This window comes from Cherax quadricarinatus, chromosome 13 (genome assembly GCF_038502225.1).
Source record: "Cherax quadricarinatus isolate ZL_2023a chromosome 13, ASM3850222v1, whole genome shotgun sequence".
In the NCBI taxonomy this organism is placed as follows: domain Eukaryota; kingdom Metazoa; phylum Arthropoda; class Malacostraca; order Decapoda; family Parastacidae; genus Cherax; species Cherax quadricarinatus.
Window position 1 is genome coordinate 42,456,608 of NC_091304.1, and position 17,183 is coordinate 42,473,790.

General features: G+C 38.5%; 2 protein-coding genes across 10 annotated transcripts in view; one reads left to right on the plus strand and one right to left on the minus strand.

The window, feature by feature from the left end:
* LOC128688548 (EEF1A lysine methyltransferase 2) overlaps positions 1-17,183 on the plus strand; it is a 332,797-nt gene that overhangs the window by 197,873 nt on the left and 117,741 nt on the right. Inside the window, exon 5 of one of the 7 annotated variants that reach the window (XM_053776402.2) lies at positions 7,741-8,501. The exons of 5 other annotated variants lie outside the window; for them this stretch is intronic. In XM_053776402.2, coding sequence (XP_053632377.1) covers positions 7,741-7,778 — 38 coding nt within the window. In that variant the 3' untranslated portion in view covers positions 7,779-8,501. Of the gene's footprint in view, positions 1-7,740; positions 8,502-17,183 lie in introns of those variants that run through there. One more of the 7 variants, XM_053776401.2, reaches the window with a different exon arrangement.
* The window catches only part of LOC128688547 (UBX domain-containing protein 7), a 181,154-nt gene that overhangs the window by 8,850 nt on the left and 155,121 nt on the right, over positions 1-17,183 (minus strand). For all 3 annotated transcript variants that reach the window (XM_053776388.2, XM_053776387.2, XM_053776389.2), the window contains one exon: positions 7,102-7,608. In XM_053776388.2, the coding sequence (XP_053632363.2) occupies positions 7,102-7,608 (507 nt within the window). The remainder of the gene's footprint in view (positions 1-7,101; positions 7,609-17,183) is intronic.

Genomic DNA, 17,183 nt, shown 5'->3' on the forward strand with positions numbered 1-17,183 from the left:
GAGTCAGGTGACTTTCTTGATACGATCCAGGATTGTTTTTAAAACAGTTTGTGACAGAGCCAACTAGGGGAAATAATCTCCTTGACTTGGTTCTTGCCAGTAGGGAAACACTAATTAATAATCTTGAGGTTAATGATGAGCTTGGGGAAAGTGATCACAAATCATTCAGTTTTAATATATCATGGAATTCCCCTAATAATGGCAATCAAGTCTCCGTCCCTGACTTTCACTTGGCTGATTTCATAGGACTGAAAAATTACTTAGGTGGGCTGAACTGGAATGACCTGACTAAGGGTCAGGTAGGTGGTGATGGTTGCCGATATGATGCTTTCCAGGGCATAGTTCTAGCTGCTCAGTCAAATTATGTTCCAAATAGGGAAATCAGATCAAACAAAAATGATCCTAAATGGATGAACAATAGATTAAAATATCTGATTGGTCAAAAGAGAGGCATATATAGGCAAATCAAAAGAGGAGAGGGGCAATTAAGAAATCGATATATTCAGTTAAAGAGAGAAATAAAAAAGGGAATTAGAAAAGCAAAAAGAGATTATGAGGTTAAAGTTGCAAGAGAATCGAAGACTAACCCAAAAGGATTCTTTCAGGTATACAGAAGTAAGATCAGGGACAAGATAGGCCCACTCAAAAGTTCCTCGGGTCAGCTCACTGACAGTGATAAGGAAATGTGTAGAATTTTTAACACATACTTCCTCTCAGTTTTTACACAGGAGGATACCAGCGATATTCCAGTAATGATAAATTATGTAGAACAGGACGATAATAAACTGTGCACGATTAGGGTCACAAGTGACATGGTCCTTAGGCAAATAGATAAATTAAAACCTAACAAATCCCCAGGCCCTGATGAACTGTATGCAAGGGTTCTAAAGGAATGTAAAGAGGAGCTTAGCACACCTTTGGCTAATCTTTTCAACATATCACTACAAACTGGCATGGTGCCAGATAAGTGGAAAATGGCAAATGTGATACCTATTTTCAAAACAGGTGACAGGTCCTTAGCTTCGAACTACAGACCAATAAGCCTAACCTCCATAGTGGGAAAATTTATGGAATCAATAATTGCCGAGGCAGTTCGTAGCCACCTTGAAAAGCATAAATTAATCAACGAATCTCAGCATGGTTTTACAAAGGGGCGTTCCTGCCTTACGAATTTATTAACTTTTTTCACTAAGGTATTTGAGGAGGTAGATCATGGTAATGAATATGATATTGTATATATGGACTTCAGTAAGGCTTTTGACAGGGTCCCACATCAGAGACTATTGAGGAAAATTAAAGCATATGGAATAGGAGGAGAAATTTTTTCCTGGATAGAGGCATGGTTGACAAATAGGCAGCAGAGAGTTTGCATAAATGGGGAGAAATCAGAGTGGGGAAGCATCACGAGCGGTGTTCCACAGGGGTCAGTGTTGGGCCCCCTGCTGTTCACAATCTACATAAACGACATAGATGAGGGCATAAAGAGCGACATCGGCAAGTTTGCCGATGACACCAAAATAGGCTGTCGAATTCATTCTGACGAGGACATTCGAGCACTCCAGGAAGATTTGAATAGACTGATGCAGTGGTCGGAGAAGTGGCAGATGCAGTTTAATATAGACAAATGCAAAGTTCTAAATGTTGGACAGGACAATAACCATGCCACATATAAACTAAATAATGTAGATCTTAATATTATGGATTGCGAAAAAGATTTAGGAGTTCTGGTTAGCAGTAATCTGAAACCAAGACAACAGTGCATAAGTGTTTGCAATAAAGCTAATAGAATCCTTGGCTTCATATCAAGAAGCATAAATAATAGGAGTCCTCAGGTTGTTCTTCAACTCTATACATCCTTGGTTAGGCCTCATTTAGATTATGCTGCACAGTTTTGGTCACCGTATTACAGAATGGATATAAATTCTCTGGAAAATGTACAAAGGAGGATGACAAAGTTGATCCCATGTATCAGAAACCTTCCCTATGAGGATAGACTAAAGGCCCTGAAACTGCACTCTCTAGAAAGACGTAGAATTAGGGGGGATATGATCGAGGTGTATAAATGGAAGACAGGAATAAATAAAGGGAATGTAAATAGTGTGCTGAAAATATCTAGCCTAGACAGGACTCGCAGCAATGGTTTTAAATTGGAAAAATTCAGATTCAGGAAGGATATAGGAAAGTACTGGTTTGGTAATAGAGTTGTGGATGAGTGGAACAAACTCCCAAGTACCGTTCTAGAGGCCAGAACGTTGTGTAGCTTTAACCCTTTCAGGGTCCGTCCCGTAGATCTACGGCTTTACGGTGAGTGTCCAAACCGTAGATCTACGCCATGAGCTCAGCTCACTCTGATAAACTGTGAGTGGTACATTTGGGCCTAGATATGAGAGAATACATCTATGTGGTATGTGTGCACCACATAAAACAGATCCTGCAGCAGACTGTGTATGAGAGAAAAAAAATGAAATCATGATTTTTCGATTAAAACAGCAACTTTGCAGTGTTTTTTCGTATGTTTTTTATAGTTGTATTTGCGATTTCTTGGTCTCATTTGATAGAATGGAAGACATATTACAGAAATAGAGATGATTTTGATTGGTTTTAGCACTGGAAATGGCTTGAAACTGAGCTCAAAGTAGCGGAAATGTTAAATTTTTGCCGATATTCAAGAGTAAACAAACGACCTCACACATCTAATACACGTCAGCTGGTGGGTCTAATATACATTCACAAATATGGTGAAGATATTTATACAATTATTACAGTATTGCATAACAGTAAATCTTCTATTTTTTGGTGTGAATAAAAATTCATTATGTGAATAAAAAATCAAAATGGAATTTATTTGTAAAGCCTCAAAACATAACTAACGAACAGAGGAAATGTTAGTTTAGTGCCAGGAATGCCTACATTGTTTATTCTGGACCCTATTTTGAAATTGAAATATTTTGAACTTTGTGTTAAATTGGCCAAATTGACAATTTCCGATCACTTTATTTTGTAGTTGAAACAGTTGACTTGGCGATTTCTTGTGCTCAATCGATAGAATAGAAGTAATACTAGTGAAATAGCTAAGAATTTGGTTGATTGGAATAATGTAATTGGCCTAAAATGGGAGTCAAAGTCGGCAAAATCGCCGATTCGTAAATATCGCTGACATATCAAAATTCGCGAGAGCATAATTTCGTCAATTTTCCACCAAATTTCGTACTTTTTGTTTTATTACCTTCACAAAAAGATTCTCTACGATTTCATAAGAAAAAATAACAAATTTTTTTTTTGAAAATTCTTGGACACTGGTGCGTGACTCCAGATTTGGGCCTTGGACCCTGAAAGGGTTAAAAATAGGTTGGATAAATACATGAGTAGATGTGGGTGGGTGTGAGTTAGACCTGATAGCCTGTGCTACCAGGTCGGTTGCCGTGTTCCTCCCTTAAGTCAATGTGACCTGACCTGACTAGGTTGGGTGCATTGGCTTAAGCCGGTAGGAGACTTGGACCTGCCTCGCATGGGCCAGTAGGCCTTCTGCAGTGTTCCTTCGTTCTTATGTTCATTGTATTCAACACAACAACTGCACTAATTTGTTTATCATTATATTGCTTACAAAACTTGTTTACAAGTTTATTGTAAACAAAATGATGAAAATATTAGGGCGGTTATTGTGTTGAATACAACTGTACCATATGGTACAAAGGTGCCATATGGTACAATGGTACCATATGATACAATGGTACCATATGATACAATGGTACCATATGATACAATGGCACTATTTGGTACAATGGTATCATATGAGACAATGGTACTATATGGTGCAATGGTACCATATGGTACATTGTACCATACAATACAATAATACCATATGGTTCATTGTACCATACGGTACTATATGGTACTGTTGCATTCAACACAATAAACACACTAATATTTTCATCTTTATTTTGTTTACAATAATTGTTTACAACAAAAATATGCAGAAATGTTGTATATTAGTAATGTTCTATTATATATTTACAAATGCACAGGAACTGGACGTGTTCCTTGAGGTGGATGACAGAGCGCTTTGTCTTGGAAACTGCTGAGTCAGTAGCTAGCTTGCGTCGCCACTCACTCAGTCTTGGCTGGTGCCTGCTGCCACCAACATGTCCTATTGACCATATGGTACATGGTATCATATGTTACAGGGTACCATATGGTATATTGTACTATATGGTATAGGGTACCATACAGTACAGGATAACATATGGTGCAGGGTACCATATGGCACAGGGTACCATATGGTACACGGTACCATTTGGTACACGGTAAATATTTATTTATATATTACATACATTGTTTAACCCCTTGACTGTCGCAACCCCAAATCCTGAGGTGTCTCGGTGTCGCAAAAAAAAAAAAAAATTTTCTTATGAAATGATAGAGAATCTTTTCTCGATTGTAAAGACACCAAAAGAATGAAATTTGATGGAAAACTGATGGAATTACTCTCTCGCGAAGTTAGCTAGCAACCACAGCGATATTTACGAATAGATGATTTCGCCCACTTTGAGCCCTATTTTCAGCTAATTCCATTGTTCCAGTCGACCAAACTCATAGCTATTTCTTTAGAACTCCATTTTTTCTATCGACTGAGTTCAAGAAACTGCCCATTTACCAATTTCAACTACCCAATAATGTAGGTCAGAAATTTGCAATTTGGCAGATTTACGAAAATTAAAAAATATGACAATTTCAAAATAGGGCCCACAATAAACAATGCAGACATTCCTGGCTCTAAAATAACATTTTCTTTGTTTATCAGTCATGTCTCCAGGCCCCTTTGATGTTACTCTTGCTTTCTATCTTGAATTTTTATTCAAACAAAAAATAGAAGATTTACTGTTATGCAGACTACTGCAATATTGTAATAATTGTATAAATAATGTCAGTTCATTCATGACTGCATATTAGAATGGCTACTTGGACATTTATTGGGAAGTGACATCATTTGTTTACTTTTGAACATTGGCAAAAATCAAACATTTCCCCTACTTTGAGCTCCATTTCAAGGTTCTTTTCATAGTAAAACCAATCAAAATCACATCTATTTCTATAATATGTTTTCCATTCTATGAAATGAGACCAAGAAAACGAGAATACAACCATAAATACTATACAAAAATAGACCACAAAGTCGGCATTTTAATTAATAAAAAAAAAAAAAAAAAGGTTGGAATGTCGGCATTTTAATTAATAAAAAAAAAAAAAAAAGGTTGGAATTCTTTCTCATTATGCACTGCGTGCTGCAGGATTTTTTTCTATGGTGCACACTGACCACACAGACCCATTCTCTCACATGTGGGCCTACCAGCTTTCTCCTGTTTAATTTGAAGCCACTAGAATTTATGAGTATATATACGTCAAAAATGGTTGCTCGTAAGACGTATATATACAACCAAAACAGTCAAAGAGGTAAGTGTGATAGTGGTGGTGGGTTCTGCTGGTGCCTACACCACCACCACTATGTACGGCTTCTCTCAGTGGCCCTGATATACCCAACAACACTTACACCATTTACTCCTCTCATACATTATGACATTTTATTCATTCTAGAATATATATATCAAGTTTATATGTTATTAATATTGTTTATAATGTCATATTAGATGAATTGTGATACATAAATAAGCCATAGAGATGATATTAGCATCACATTGAAGCATAATAAACTTGCCTTCCTCTTGCCTCCTACGTGTCTACCATACACCAACAAGTCAAGTCAATGAAGGTAACTGTGATGTTAAATGTTCATTTATCCCTTTTATTAGTGCTTTATATTTATTTGTCATTGTTTTCTGTATGTATATTTATATTTAATCTTTAAAAAAAATATTTTTTGTTGATACTTTTTTACCGTCTGAAATGGATTAATTGGATTTACATTATTTCTTATAGGGAAAATTAATTTGACTAAAGGATTAAAGGCGTTACCCGAGGGTCCACTGTATACAATATTTTTCCATGTTTTTGGTGTAAACAAGTTTTGTAAACAATATAATGATGAAAATATTAGTACGGCTATTGTGTTGAATACAATGGGTGTACATATTTACATTATGCATTATATTGGTCTCACAGGCTACAAAAGTTACTGAGAAAAAAATTTTAGAAAAGAAAAAAAAATGCGACTGTATAGAAGTCGTCGATGTTGCCACCACCAAGTCACTGAGGGTCAACTTCACGCCTCTATCTTGGTAAGTGCTGATCGGAATTTTTTTTTATTACCTTTAAAAAGATATCTAATTCTAAAAGATTTTTTTTTTTTAAATTTTTGGACCTGGCTGGTTTTCTGAGATTTGGGTTCTGGACCCCTCAAAGGGTTAAAAACCCATAAAACAAACTAAAAGGGGGGCCCTTACCTGTCCTCAGGAATATCAGCAAAATAGAATATTTCTGCTACTTCAAGCTCAATTTCAAGCTACTTATGGGCCTGAAAGCTATCAAGATCATCATTCAATCAAATGGTACCAAAAAAAACAGCCAATAAAACCAATGAAGAAAACACCTCAAAGTCCCTATTTTAAGCTACACACACAGCTCAAGTTTTTTCACCTTGAGGGGCAGGATTTTTTTTTTTTTGTGTGCACACTCACCACACAGACCCATCGTCTCGTATCTAAGCAAAATTTACCGCTCACAGGCTATCTGAGCGAGCTGAGCTCACGACACAGAACTACAGGAGGGACCCTGGCCTCGATTAAGTACTAGTTCTATGTGATGGCCACTGAAAGGGTTAAATTGCACTAGTCTAGTCATATATAATTATATCCTAAATTCAGAACATTTGTGCCCACAAAGCTCAAATGTAATACAGGAGGCTCGATCCTCTGATGTATCCAACAGGAGTACAGTGTCATGACATTGAGCTGACACACTTCTGGCAAGACAGCTATTGAATGAATACCGTTTATGAGAGAGAGTCACTCAAATTCAGTGGGAGACTGCTGGTGAAAAGAAAAAGGTGTCAATAAATATAAAAATATTTGAAATTTAAATGACATTACAGTCCAGTACTATTTGACCATTTATGCATTTCCAAAGAGTTTGATAATAAGAACCAACCAGTAGTTTGGACGATGATGGCATGGACACAATATCCTTGGAACCATCTGGCAGTCTCAGCAGCAGTTTTGACTCAGGGTCAGCAGATGGCCCAAGATATGACTTCCACTCTTCTTCACTACTGCAACATGTATTTGCTGAGTCACATGACTTTTCTTCATTATTTAAGTTACTAATTTCCGTATTTTTATCCTCGTCTGATCTTACTAATCTTTTGTTTAAAATTGTATCACCATTGAATGTTCTCTTCACAGTTTCCTTCACAGTAATTTTATTATCAAGGGAATAATCAACCTCATCTGTATCAGAGTCAAAGGTCTCCAGTGTGTCAGAGTCTTCTTTATCATCATCATCATCATCATCATTGTCATCATCCTCATCATCATCCCCATCATTTTCAGCTGTTTTTGGACTGGATTTATTACTCATGTCTCCAGCAAGTGAGGCTTTAATAGCAGCCTCTATCTGGGATGCCTCATCAGCCTCCAATATACTGTCACTCAGTTCCTGAAATACATAGTAAAATTCAATCCAACATGCAAATGTACACCAATAATTTTAAACAATTTTATTAAGTTCAAGAAGATATTTCTTATTTCCTTATTATTTATTCATTAATATTATAATTATACATTTAAGGGGAAGCACTGAACCTGTGGGAATCACACAGCACCTAGGGAATGGAAGGCAAGCCAGTTTGATCTGAGGAACAGGAGGATAGCACTAATTCCTGGGATCAAGAGTCCTTACCAGAATCAAGGCACCTACTTTGAAGAGCAAAAACAAAAGTGATTGCATTCTATAAACAAACAAATTTTACATAGATTTTACAGAAATTAAAATTGTCCAAGACCTCAATATGTTATTACATATTATTACAATCACAACTTAGTGCTAAACCCACAAGGATCATATAACACTGTAATGTAAGGTGTGCTAAAGGTGTAATATGTCTGATATGAGACCAGCAAGGGTGAAGAGTTAGGGAAGGTGGTGAGTGTTAAAGGGAAGTATAATCAAAGTTGGTGTAGTAAAGCAGTTGCTGACAAAAAAAGGTAAAGAGGGAGTCTGTGTCAACGGTGAGGCTGTCGGCAAGGAGGTCAGATAAAGTAAGGGTGTTAGAGTGGTGATGATGCTGGAGATACATTCTGCATTATCGCGCTACAATATGTTAAAAGGTCTTCTAGTGCAGATAAATATGTAGCAGGCTGGTAGAGAGCAACCAGCTAGGGAGCTACTACATTCCTCTTATAAAATCAAAGCAAGTTAACATTTGACATGCTGGTAAACTTACTGGTCTTGTGTCTCAATAACACACAAGATGACTTGTAAATCTTACAAACTTCCACCAACATTCTTTGCTTTCTTCTCCATTAAAGTATTTCCTATTGTAGTGTTTACTTTCAAATTCCCTTGGGGAAATGGGTTGCAGTTCTATTGCCATAAGCTGCATGAACTGTAGACAGTGGCTAAAATTCCAGGTACAAGGGGCTGGTTACCCCCATTTTGTATGCAATTACTAAAAAAAAAAAAAAAAGTGTAGAGATGTACAACACACCTTATGCAATGACAGAATGCTAATGTTATGAATGAAAGTGGATGTCCAAGCATTGAGTGAAACAGTCAGTTTTCAGAGAGAACAAGAATTTAAGTAGTAGCAGTAACAATAAATGAGTAATTGTTAGTGTTCAGATATTTGGGAGTAAATTTGTCAGCAGCCATTTATGAAGGATGACGTTAACTATAGAAATGATGAAGGAAAAAAGCGAGTGGTGCATTGAGGTATCTGTGGAGACAAAAAAAAAAAACATTATCCATGGAGGCAAAGAAGGGAATGTATGAGAATATAATTTTTTTTTTTCAACAAGTCGGCCATCTCCCACCGAGGCAGGGTGACCCAAAAAGAAAGAAAATCCCCAAAAGGAAAATACTTTCATCATTCAACACTTTTACCTCACTCACACAAAATCACTGTTTTTGCAGAGGTGCTCAGAACACAACAGTTTAGAAGCATATACGTATAAAGACACACAACATATCCCTCCAAACTGCTAATATCCTGAAACCCCTCCTTTAGAGTGCAGGCATTGTACTTCCCATTTCCAGGACTCAAGTCCAACTATATAAAAATAACCGGTTTCCCTGAATCCCTTCACTAAATATTACCCTGCTCACACTCCAACAGATTGTCAGGTCCCAAATACCATTCATCTCCATTCACTCCTATCAAACACACTCATGCACGCCTGCAGGAAGTCCAAGCCCCTCGCCCACAAAACCTCCCTTACCCCTTCCTTCCAACCTTTTCGAGGACGACCCCTACCCCACCTTCCTTCTCCTACAGATTTAAATGCTCTCCATGTCATTCTACTTTGATCCATTCTCTCTAAATGACCAAACCACCTCAACAACCCCTCTTCAGCCCTCTGACTAATACTTTTATTAACTCCACACCTTCTCCTAATTTCCACACTCCTAATTTTCTGCATAATATTTACACCACACATTGCCTTTAGACAGGACATCTCCACTGCCTCCAACAGCCTCCTCGCGCTGCATTCACAACCCAAGCTTCACACCCATATAAGTGTTGGTACTATTATACTTTCATACATTCCCTTCTTTGCCTCCATAGATAACATTTTTTGACTCCACATATACCTCAATGCACCACTCACCTTTTTTCCCTCATCAATTCTATGATTAACCTCATCCTTCATAAATCCATCCGCCGACACGTCAACTCCCAAGTGCAGTGGACCCCCGCATAACGGACGCCTTGTATAGCGGACAATCCGCATAGCGGACGCTTTGATCGCTAAAATTTTGCCCCGCATAGCGCCCAAAAACCCGCTCAGCGGCCTTCGTCCGAGACGCGTCCAATGTGCGGCCTGAGCCACGCTCACATGTTCCGCGGGTGGCATTGTTTACCAGCCAGCCTCCGCGGTAACATCCAAGCATACAATCGGAACATTTTGTATTATTACAGTGTTTTTGGTGATTTTTTTCTGGAAAATAAGTGACCATGGGCCCCAAGAAAGCTTCTAGCGCCAACCCTACAGCAATAAGGGTGAGAATTACTATGGAGATGAAGAAAAAGATCATTGATAAGTATGAAAGTGGAGTGCGTGTCTCCGAGCTGGCCAGGTTGTATAATAAACCCCAATCAACCATCGCTACTATTGGTGGTACAGCTGCTGCTGCTGCTGTATCACCATCAGCTGCTGCTGCACTGTCAGCTGCTGCTGCTGTACCACCGTCAGCTGCTCCTGCTGCTGTAGTACCGTCTGCTGCTGCTGTAGCATCATCTGCTGCTGCTGTAGCATCGTCTGCTGCTGCTGTAGCATCGTCTGTTGCTGCTGTAGCATCGTCTGTTGCTGCTGTACCACCGTCAGCTGCTGCTGCTGCTGCTGCTGTAGCATCGTCTGCTGCTGCTGTAACATCATCAGTTGCTGCTGTAGCATCGTCTGCTGCTGCTGTAACATCGTCAGTTGCTGCTGTAGCATCGTCTGCTGCTGCTGTAGCATCGTCTGTTGCTGCTGTAGCATCGTCTGCTGCTGCTGCTGCTGTAGCATCGTCTGCTGCTGCTGTAACATCGTCAGCTGCTGCTGCTGCTGCTGTAGCACCGTTGTTGGTGTGGCTTATTGAGAATACCAAGAAACAATTAACCCCAGAGGATTTGCCACCCAGGATAGCCCAAAAAAGTCAGTGTCATCGAAGACTGTCTAACTTATTTCCATTGGGGTCCTTAATCTTGTCTCCCAGGATGCAACCCACACCAGTCGACTAACACCCAGGTGAACAGGGAAAATGCCTGGAACTAGTGCTCATATTGGTGAATTTAGAGCCAGCAAAGGTTGGTTTGAGAGATTTAAGAATCGTAGTGACATACACAGTGTGATAAGGCCTGTTCTGGAAGAAAATACCAAACAGGACCTACAGTACTCAGGAGGAAAAGGCACTCCCAGGACACAATGTCTCATCAGTCATTGCTGCATCTTCAATAAAGGTAAGTGTCATTTATTCTTCATTTAGTAGAGTAGTACATGCACAATATATATTGTGCATGTACTACTCTACTATTGTGCATGTATCCTTCTCTTTGTGTGTAGAAAAATGTATATTTCATGTGGTAAAATGTTTTTTTTCAAACTTTTGGGTGTCTTGCACGGATTAATTTGATTTCCATTATTTCTTATGGGGAAAATTCATTCACATAGCGAACATTTCGCCTAACAGCCAGCCCTCTTGCACGGATTAAGGTCGCTATGCGGGGGTCCACTGTATCTGAAAACATTCACTTCCATACTCCTCCTTCCCAATTTGATATCAAATTTTTCTTTATCTAACTCATTTAATACCCTCATCACCTTACTCTTTTCTATGTTCACTTTCAACTTTCTACCTTTACACACACACTCCCAAACTCATCCACTAACCTTTGCAATTTTTCTTTAGAATCTCCCATAAGCACAGTATCATCAGCAAAAAGAAACTGTGTCAATTCCCACGTTGTATTTGATTCTCCATAATTTAATCCCACCCCTCTCCCGAACGCCCTATCATTTAATTCTTTTACAACCCCATCTATAAATATATTAAACAACCATGGTGACATTACACGTCACTGTCGAAGACCTACTTTTACCGGAAAGTAGTCTCCCTCTCTTCTACACACCCTAACCTGAGCCTCACTATCCTCATAAAAACTCTTTACAGCATTTAGTAACTTACCACCTATTCCATATACTTGCAACATCTGCTACATTGCTCCCCTATCCACTCTATCATATGCATTTTCTAAATCCATAAATGTCATAAAAACTTCCCTACCTTTATCTAAATACTGTTCACATATATGCTTCAATGTAAACACTTGATCTACACATCCTCTACTTACTCTGAAACCTCCTTGCTCATCTGCAATCCTACATTCTGTCTTGCCTCTAATTCTTTCAATTATAACCCTACCGTACACTTTTCCTGGTATACTCAGTAAACTTATTTCTCTATAATTTTTACAATCTCTTTTGTCCCCCTTCCCTTTATATAAAGGGACTATACATGCTCTCCGCCAATTTCTAGGTACCTTCCCCTCTTTCATACATTTATTAAACGAAAGTACCAACCACACCAACACTATATCCCCCCCAGCATTTAACATTTCTGTCATGATCTCATCAGTTCCAGCTGCTTTACCCCCTTTCATTCTATGTAATGCCTCACATACCTCCCCCACACTTACATTCTGCTCTTCTTCACTCCTAAAAGATGATATACCTCCCTGGCCAGTGCATGAAATTGCCGCCTCCCTTTCTTCCTCAACATTTAAAAGTTCCTCAAAATATTCTCGCCATCTACCTAATACCTCCCTCTCCCCATCTACTAACTTCCCTACTCTGTTTTTAACTGACAAATCCATACGTTCTCTAGGCTTTCTTAACTTGTTTAACTCACTCCAAAATTTTTTCTTATTTTCATTAAAATTTCTTGACAGTGCCTCTCCCATTCTATCATCTGCTCTCCTTTTGCACTCTCTTCACCTTTCTTTTACTCTCCATATACTCTGCTCTTCTTATAACACTTCTGCTTTGTAAAAACCTCTCAAACTAATTTTTTCTTTTTTATCACACCCTTTACTTCATCATTATACCAATCACTCCTCTTTCCTCCTATAACCACAAACTTCTGCCCCACATTCTAATACTGCATTTTTAAAACTCATCCAACCCTCTTCAACCCCCCCCCCCCCCCGCTACCCATCTTTGCACTAGCCCACCTTTCTGCCAATAGTTGCTTATATCTCACCTGAACTTCCTCCTCCCTTAGTTTATACACTTTCACTTCCCTCCGAATTGTTGTTGCCACCTTCCTCTTGTCCCATCTACCTCTTACTCTAACTGTAGCTACAACGAAATAATGATCCGATATATCAGTTGCCCCTCTATAAACATGTACATCCTGGAGCCTACCCATCAACCTTTTATCCACCAATACATAATCTAACAAAGTACTTTCATTACGTGTTACATCATACCTTGTATATTTATTTATCCTCTTTTTCATAAAATATGTATTACTTATTACCAAATCTCTTTCTACACATAGCTCAATTAAAGGCTCCCCATTTATATTTACCCCTGGCACCCCAAATTTACCTACTACTCCCTCCACAACATTTTTACCTACTTTAGCATTGAAATCCCCAACCACAATTACTCTCACACTTGGTTCAAAACTCCCCATGCATTCACTCAACATTTCCTAAAATCTCTCTCTCTACTCTACACTTCTCTCTTCTCCAGGTGCATATACGCTTACTATAACCCACTTTTCACATCCAATCTTTATTTTACTCCACATAATCCTTGAATTAATACATTTATAGTCCCTCTTTTCCTGCCATAACTTATCCTTCAACATTATTGCTACTCCTTCTTTAGCTCTAACTATTTGAAACTCCTGATCTAATCCCATTTATTCCTCTCCACTGAAACTCTCCCACCCCCTTCAGCTTTGTTTCACTTAAAGCCAGGACATCCAGCTTCTTCTCATTCATAACATCCACAATCATCTCTTTCTTATCATTTGCACAACATCCACACACATTCAGACTTCCCACTTTGACAACACTTAAATGGATGTGAAGCATGGGTTGCGAATGCTGCAGCGAGAAAGAGGCTGGAGGCAATGGAGACATCGTGTCTAAGGGCAATGCATGGTTTAAATATTATGCAGAGAATTCACAGTGTGGACATTAGGTAGTGTGGAATTACTAAAAGTATTATTCAGAGGGTTGAAGAGGTGTTACTGAGGTGGTTTGATCATTGAAAGAAGATGGAGTAAAATAGGTTGACTTGCTAGGGTGTATAAATCTGTAGTGAAGGGATAGGGGTTGTCCTAGCAAAGGATGGATGGAGTAAAAGAGGTTTTGTGGGCAAATGGTCTGGACATGCAGTAGGCATGTGTGAGCATGTTAGATAAGAGTGAATGGAGACGAATGGTTTTTGTGGCCTGATAAGCTGTTTTGAAGTGTGAGAAAGGTAATATTTTGTGAAGGGACTCATGGGAAACTGGTTAGCCGGACTCGAGTCCTGGAGGTGGGAATTACAATACCTGCACTTTAACCCTTTGACTGTCACAACCCCAAATCCTGGAGGTGATTCCTGGTGTCGCAAAATTTCTGAGAAAAAAAAAAAAATATTTTTTCAAACGAAATCATAGAGAATCTTTTCCCGATTGTAACGACACCAAAAGAATGAAACTTGATGGAAAACTGACGGAATTATGCTCTCGTGAAGTTAGCGACCTCGGCGATTTACGAATCAGCGATTTCATCCACTTTGAGCCCTATTTTCGGCTAATTCCATTGTTCCAGTGGACCAAACGCATAGCTATTTCTTTAGAACTCCATTTGTTCTATCGAATGAATACAAGAAACTGCCCATTTACTGATTTCAACTACCCAATAACGTGGTCAGAAATTTACAATTTGGCCAAATGTCACGAAAATTAAAAAAATATGACAATTTCAAAATAGGGTCCAGAATAAACAATGTAGACATTCCTGGCTCCAAAATAACATTTTCTTTGTTCATCAGTTATGTCTCCAGGCCCCTCTGATATTACTCTTGCTTTCTATTTTGAAATTTTATAAAAAAAAAAAAAAAAAAAAAAAAAATTAGAAGATTTACTGTTATGCAGACTACTGCAATATTGTAGTAATTGTATAAATGTCAACCCATTCACGACTGCATATTAGAAGGGCTACTTGAACATTTATTGAAAAATGACATCATTTGTTTACTTTTGAACATCAGCAAAAATCAAACATTTCCCCTACTTTGAGCTCCATTTCAAGGTTCTTTTCATAGTAAAACCAATACGTTTTCCATTCTATCAAATGAGACCAAAAAAAATGAGAATACAACCATAAATACTATAAGAAAATAGACCAAAGTCGGCATTTTAATAAAAAAAAAAAAAAAAAAAAGTTCCGAGTTTTTTTTTCTCATTATGCACTGCGTGCTGCAGAATTTTTTTTTTATGGTACACACTGACCACACAGACCCATTCTCTCACATGTGGGCCTATGAGCTTTCTCCTGCTTGATTTGAAGCCGCTAGAATTATTGAGCATATACAAGTCTGAAACACTGGCTCGTAAGACATATATATACAGCCAAAACAGTCAAAGGGTTAAAGGAGGGGTTTGAGATATTGGCTGGTTGGAGTGACATCTAAACTGTCATGTCTAGGTGCCTCTGCAAAGGCTGATTTTATATGAGTGATGGTGAAAGTTTCTTTCTTTTTTGGATCATCCTGCTTCAGTGGGAGACAACTGTCGTGTTGAGAAAATAATATTCAATGAGCAACACGGCTAACCCTAAATGTCATGGTAAGCTTCCTTTTTCTATATGCAGGTTGTGTAAGCAGTACACACATTACTAAAAATGTTTTCATCCTTAGCTTATAGTGAGTGGTGAACAGATTTAGTGCAAGAAGTCTGAATAAATGAAAAATAGATATACAGTGGACCCCCGCATAACGATTACCTCCGAATGCGACCAATTATGTAAGTGTATTTATGTAAGTGCATTTATACGTGTATGTTCGGGGGTCTGAAATGGACCAATCTACTTCACAATATTCCTTATGGGAATAAATTCGGTCAGTACTGGCACCTGAACATACTTATGGAGTGAAAAAATATCGTTAACCGGGGGTCCACTGTAATTGAAACTGCTGTACAGTAGCGCCCCACTTATACGGCAGGTTAGGTTCCAGGCTACCACCGTAAAGCGGAAATCACTGTAAAGTGAAACTCCCTTTTTTTTCCACTTATAAATGCATAGAAATACTAGATAACAAGTTTACACTAACACACATTAAGTTAGCAATAGAACTTGGCATTAAAAAATAAAAACATAAAATACACATATAGTACACTTATTACTTACTTTAAAATATTTGTAGTCTTAATCTAGGGTGAGATGAGTAGTATTTATTGTAAGAAATCAAGTGTGGTATGTATGGTAGCCAGCCAGACTACCATACCAGGCCACCCCACCCACACATAATATTCTATGACATTTAAGCATCCCAGAGCGATAAAATGCACATACAGTTCACTCATTATTTACCTTAAAATATTTTTAGTCTTAATGAAGGGTCAGAGGTGAGTAAACGAGATAAAACAAATAAATGAGAGAGAGAATGAGTACATGAGAGGACAGGTGCAGAGTTATGTAAACAAACCATGCAATAGCAAATTTTGTAAACAAACCAGGCAAACGCAAATTTTGCAAACGAACCAGGTGAACATGTCTGGCTTGTGTACAAGGTGTTTCTACGTTGACTTTTTTTTTTTTTTTTTTTTTTTTTTAACAAGTCGGCCGTCTCCCACCGAGGCAGAGTGACCCAAAAAGAAAATACTTTCAGCATCATTCAACACTTTCACCTCACTCATACATAATCACTGTTTTTGCAGAGGTGCCAAAACACAACAGTTTAGAAGCGTATACATATAAAGATACACAACATATCCCTCCAAACTGCTAATATCCCGAACCCCTCCTTTAAAGTGCAGGCATTGTACTTCCCATTTCCAGGACTCAAGTCTGACTATATGAAAATAACCGGTTTCCCTGAATCCCTTCACTAAATATTACCCTGCTCACACTGAAACAGCTCGCCAGATCCCAAATACCATTCGTCTACATTCACTTCTATCCAACACGCTCAAGAATGCTTCCTGGAAGTCCAAGCCCCTTGCCCACAAAACCTCCTTCACCCCCTCCCTCCAAATTTTTTGAGGACGACCCCTACCCCGCCTTCCTTCCCCTACAGATTTATACGCTCTCTATGTCATTCTACTTTGATCCATTCTCTCTAAATGACCAAACCACCTCAACAACCCCTCTTCAGCCCTCTGACTAAAATACTTTTATTAACTCCACACCTTCTCCTAATTTCGACACTCCAAATTCTCTGCATATTATTTACACCACACATTGCCCTTAGACAGGACATCTCCACCGCCTCCAACAGCCTCCTCGCTGCAGCATTTACAACCGAAGCTTC